Source organism: Seriola aureovittata, chromosome 20, assembly GCF_021018895.1.
Source record: "Seriola aureovittata isolate HTS-2021-v1 ecotype China chromosome 20, ASM2101889v1, whole genome shotgun sequence".
Classification (NCBI taxonomy): Eukaryota; Metazoa; Chordata; class Actinopteri; order Carangiformes; family Carangidae; genus Seriola; species Seriola aureovittata.
This window is the reverse complement of record NC_079383.1, coordinates 4,305,780-4,311,779: the sequence shown is the minus strand read 5'-3', so window position 1 is coordinate 4,311,779 and position 6,000 is coordinate 4,305,780. Positions and strand designations below refer to the sequence as shown.

The window sequence follows — 6,000 nt, the reverse complement described above, 5'->3', positions numbered from 1 at the left end:
GTGGGTTGCTGGTCGGAGGCTCAAGAGCCAACTTTTATCAGCCCAGCGGACCCCACCCCTTCACAGAACTACTGTTTTCAAAGGTCCAGTGACATCTGAGTTAGCAATTTGGTACACAGCTGCAGCAGGACACTGGGATTTAATTGGGCTGCACTGCTCTGGTGGTTTCAGCAGTCGCTGCATTCAGGCCCATTTTGGTCCAACAAATCTATTTTACGATCATACTCCACCTGGATTTCCGGGTAACAGCTAAAAGTGCATTTAAACCATATTAATTAGCATTTTCTTTTGCAGATTCAAGAAGTTTGTGATGATGACAAAAGAGTTTTTTGCTGCTGAAAATTTTCCTGATCCTTTTCCATCTTACACATCGTTGTTGACTGCTCTCTGTCCAGTTTAAAGACATGATTTAAATCAACACCTTGGAAATACAAGTTTAGTTGGATCTCCTTTAATATAAAATGCAGCAGTTATCAAGAATAATGTAAATTCAAACGCTTTGCCTCATAAACAGCATCTCATTTACAGCAAGAAATTAAAATCATTTTCTGGAGAATGTACAAATATGATTTGGATGAATTAAACAGATTTCAGAGGGGTCATATATGAAGAAATAAAAAAGTAAAAATCTTAATGTGAGATTAAAACAAAACAAAACAAAAAAAAATTGTGTGTTAAAATCCCTTTTAAAATGTATCTTATCTTTACTGAACAGCATATATACTCAAATTACCCTTTTTTAAAATTGACAGAAATCAAATATATAAATATCATAATTGTTGTGAGAAGGTTAAATAAATGCATCATCATAAATGATGATGACTTTGCAACTTGTGGTGGACATACAGCTGCTGTACAGCCAGTATAAAAGCCAATTTTAGAAAGTAAAAAAACTGTACGTTTATGGGAATTGTTTGACATTGAGGGAAATTAGTTTACTTGCCTACTTATACCTATATGTTAAGTATGGCGCTAGAGCCAAGAGGTGAATAGCTTAGCTTAGCATAAATACTGGACAAAGTTTAAAGCTGGCAAATTAACACATATAGATACACATACACAGAAACAAGTTCATAAAATCGCAACTTTAGATGCACTACTGGGTGTAGTTTTTAATTTTGAGGAATCAGGCTAGCTGTTTCCCCCTGCTGCCAGTCATGCTAAGCTAAACTAGCCACCACATGGCTCTACAGCATCGTACTTATGTATGTGTAGACATGTACTTCCAAAATGTTGCGCTTATAATCTGTAAAAAAAAAAAAAACTCTTCAACAGAGTGTCATTACATTGGCAGCAAAGATCTACAAAGGCTGTAACAATGTTAATGATAATGATAGAGCCATGATTTATTAATGACTAGCTGCTTTTAAAATCAGTTTCCTAGAAATCAGAGTTTAGTATTGCAATGATAGAAGTTTAAAAAAGAAAAGCACTGAGTAAATTAGACTGGGAATGGGAGACTCAAATTAGTAATATACTTCTAATGCTCATAAATTCAGGAGCGGCTACTTAGCATTTCTCTAAATTAAAATCCTGGACGTGGGCTATGGACCCCGCTATTAGCAGCTGCGCTGAAGCCACTTTTATGTGAATAAAAATAAAGCCTCCACCCTAATAAAACAGAATTGTGAACATTTTCTTCTAGCAGACAGCCAAGAGTGTCCAGTTCTGGGACTTTAAATGGCAAAGCTGTTATGCTGGGCACCTTCATATGAAGAGTGGCTTTTCAAAATGCTCCTAAATGGAAATATATAACACCTAAATAAAACAGCTCTTTATGTGCTTTGTAGGGGGAAAAACTAGACTAGGGTGATGAAATCAAAACACTTGAGTGAAAGAAGAGATGCCTCGAATGTGAAAAGCTGTCAGAGAAGAGGCGACAGTTAAGAACAAGTTTCTCTAAAAGTCAAGATATGTATATAAAAAGGTATGCAAAAAAAAAACAACTGAAAGATAATAGAAAATATATTAATTTCTCTTAAATAAAATTACACTTATTGCCCTTACTTGAAAGTGTACCTGACAATGTTTTGTTTGGAGCAACAGTCATGGAAGCATTTTAGAAGCACAGAAATATAGTAAGACAGATGGCAAGTATGTTTTCTTTCCTCTCATTTTTCCCCTCAGAGGTTGTTTCTCTCACAGACATATACATGTAAGTTGTCCACCAAGAAGAAATATGTCAATCCCTTTGGTTTCTAATGGTCTAATGTTACAAACGCCATAAAGAAGGGGTCCTGGTTGGCAGGTTGCTCATGTGCTGGCAGGACTGCTGGCGCTACGATGGTCCAGGCTCGTTCCACATTCTGGTTTTGGACCAAAGAGCTCCAGCTCGTGGCCATGGTTGTGTGACCCAGACTGAGACCCAGTTCCATATCCAAGACCCATATTCTGGACGGACGCCCTCTGCCTCAACCCTGTCAGATCTGGTCAGACCTGGAGATTCACATCCAGACCGCAGCCCGAGGTCTAAATCCAACCTGATCCCAGGCAAAAACGTATTATTTTTAGCTCTGTGCACCTCAGGTATGGCGACACAGCAGTCTGGCGCTGTCTTGTTTTATTCCCGTTACTCCACCCACCCCCTCAACACCAGCCGCAGCAGATATAAAAAAGATAAAAACCTGCATATTTTTCTCAAAGCCCTTCCCTTTTCTCCTTTTACAGTAAGTGCGGGTCTCAGGAGTGAGTCCAGCTGACTGGAACCCAGTGAGTTTCCGTCTCAATTTTCTTTAATGCCAACCGCAGCTCACTGAAGGCCGCAGAGAGGTCGTCGTTCACTATGACCTTCTCAAACAGATGACCGTACTGAGTCTCCATCGACTGGGCCGTGCTCACCATCTCCTGAAAGTCCTCCTCCTGCACGGCATGTGAGAACAGAGGGGAGAGAGAGAGATGGAGGTGAATATGACACAAAAGGAGATATATTTGCACAAACCATGAAAAGCTGTTCATTTCAGGCTGTTCATCTGCAGGAAGGAGAAAGCACCAGCCACAGTAAACAAGAGGAGAGATAATTCATATACTGTAAACACAAATTACACAGCCTTGAACACGCAAATAAACATAAAGTGGCCCGCACAGAGCCCGTTATAACCTCCCAGAGACATGGTACCCACACATGAACCCTGGCACTGACCATGCACTGAAACCTCTACATACAACAACCTGACCTCAAGGAATTTTCATAATTTCCTCTGCAGAATACACACAGTTATCCAATTCAAAAAGAAAATACAATATCCTCAAAATAAGCGGAGGAAAAAAACATAACCATAATTTACTAAAGACAGACATGTAAAACGCACATTGCTGCAAGTCTGGATATTATATGTGTGACAGGGTGATGACAGCTTAAGGACAGTGCTGTTTCACTGTCGGAACCGAGATCTCAGGCAAACTTTAGGTGTGCAAAGATTTCTCAAAGCTGGAAGAGGCAATAATCTCGTCTGTACGTGTGCCTGAATGGGCGGAGCACGGGCGTAAGACTCGAGTCATGAATCAGATCATCTCAGACTTGACAAAATCAAAAAACACATTGCAGCTCAGTTTTGTCTCCCACACCGACGACTCTCTGACTTTGGCCTTTCGACTGGCATTGAGCCCAAAGGTGAAAAATGTACAGTCCAGGTGTGACAGGTGTGTTTGGCAGCGCAGACCAGCAGACAGACAGAAGCTAATACCTCGGCTCAGATATTATAAGCAGTTGTAATTTTGCCACAGGAATAACAAACTAAGGTCCAAGTGATTCACTTAAATGTCATTAGATTTATTTGAATGTGATAACCACACATTTTTAAAAAAGCAGAGATTAATGCTTATTAATTAAATGACAATATTAAAGTTCAGGATTTTGACGTGACTTGGGACTCGGCTCAGAACCTTAGAGCCAAGACTTGAGACCTCTGGTACAGCACAGTTTCATCTGACAGGTATATCCTCCATCTTCCATTCACTTCTAGTGTAGATAGTATGATGATGAAGGAGACAATGAAGCACTATGTTTGGAAATGGAAATAAAACAGGTGAGATAAATGTGCCTCAATGCGTTTGTTGTGCACTTCAGGTACTGCAGCATCCGGTAAAAGAGGATGAGGACTGAGATTAGGGAGCTGTATAAAATGTTTGCATGCTGACATGGAGGCTTAAACCGGGGGTCCTCCAGGGAATGGAGAGTTTTCCAAGTCAGTATGCAAATCAGACGTCCAGTGTAAAGAATAAAACCATGTGCTTACTGTGAGGAACAGCCAAGTAACATATTTTTATCAGGCTGGGAGTAAATATTGCCGATCTGGGGCTCCTGTATTCATAGATAGAGTGTTCTGAAAGAGGCCAGGTATCTCTCCGCGGTGGTCCCTCTGAGGCTTTCTGGTTTCAGCTGTGTGGGCCCTGGCTCTTCCTGCCCTCGGTGCAGCAGCAGGGCTGAAGTGGCTGCACTGATTTAGCCTCATGCTTTTACTGGGAACACTCAACTTTAGATTTCTGGACAGATATGGTTTTATAGTGAATCCCTCTGCCAAACACACAATTATAAATACACACAGATGCACATTCATGCGCAGAAACTCAAACACACAAACACTCTCACACACACACGCACACACATGCTCCCACACCCACAAACATGCAGGATCAAGCTGAGTGTGTGTGTACAATGTGTGTACACACATAAACACAGCCTTATTAAAGCTGAAAACTCCTAAACGGCTCAGTTTTTAGAGACGCTCCTTCCAGCCAGGAGTTCCTTCACAATGTTTCTGGTGGTTTTCCGCTTCATAATGGATTAGCTGCGCAGCTAAATATAAGCACTCATTCACTGTGACACTAAGAAAAAAGCCCTGTCTGCTTTTTTTGGCCTGGCTGTCGAGCATGTATCTACCTTGCAGTAACCCACTCATGCCATTTTGTGAGGAACATGAGATGGTTTTGTCATCCCGTATCTTGGAGGACGACAGGAAGCCTTATGGCGGAAACTGTTCCACTGTGGGACTATAGTCTCTGTCATGTGGACTGAAGCCCCCGCAGGACTTCCACTGTTGGACCAGGACTTAAAGATGACCACTGTGTCCAGCAGCCAGCAAGACAACCCCTCTGACCTGTCCTGGCAGCTGAATGAACCTGGAAGAGTGTGCGCTGCTTTGTGTGTGTGCTGTTTTCCATGTCCAGCAGCGAGTCTCTGAGCCTGACTCTTGTCAGGCCATTCCAGGTAAAAGAACATTAATCACAGCAGGAAGCTGCGTAAGGGACAGCGAGCTGGGCAGAGAGATGGAAAGAGAATCAGAAAACTAAAAAAAAATATTAAGATAGATGTGGGGAGAAATAAAAATGGCAAAATATGAATATAATGAAGGTAAAAGAGGCAAATGGAAAGCTGGGCAAGTCGGAGTGAGTGGATATTCTTTGGCATCCAGTGATCCGTGCTGGATCGCTCTCCTCAGAGGGCAGTTTGAGCTGATGCCACTTCTGGAGGGCCAGACATGAGAAGTAAAGCACCGGGGACTCATTTATCCCCACTGCCATTAGATTGCTTAATTTCCACATGAAATGATGTAGTGTCTTGTGCCTGTTTAAGTACTTCGCTCTAACACAGATAAATGGCAGATTTCATTGCACAATATGAGGCCACTGACTCTAAGTCTGGTTTTTACCACTGATGTTTCTCCTTTGCTACAGGCTTAAGTCAGTGAAATGTTTTTACGGCTTGTATTTTCACTGTTTTCTTTATTGAATTTATTAGATTTGTGATTTTACTGTGTCCGTTTTACTGTAAATTCTGTCTAAAAAGGAAAAATCCCCCTTACGGGACTATAAACCTTTTCAACACTTCAGTGGCACAAAACAGCATGTGTCTGCCCCAGGTATCATCTTTTAAAATACCACACACACACACACACACACACACACACACACACACACACACACACACACACACACACACACACACACACACACACACACACACACACACACACACACACACACACACACACACACACACAC

At 41.6% G+C, this 6,000-nt stretch overlaps 1 protein-coding gene across 3 annotated transcripts in view; it reads right to left on the bottom strand.

The window, feature by feature from the left end:
* Positions 1 to 429: 429 nt before the first annotated feature.
* Positions 430 to 6,000, bottom strand: part of mpp7a (MAGUK p55 scaffold protein 7a) — a 138,518-nt gene continuing 132,947 nt past the window's right edge. For all 3 annotated transcript variants that reach the window (XM_056364129.1, XM_056364130.1, XM_056364131.1), the window contains one exon: positions 430 to 2,859. In XM_056364129.1, the coding sequence (XP_056220104.1) occupies positions 2,680 to 2,859 (180 nt within the window). In that variant the 3' untranslated portion in view covers positions 430 to 2,679. The remainder of the gene's footprint in view (positions 2,860 to 6,000) is intronic.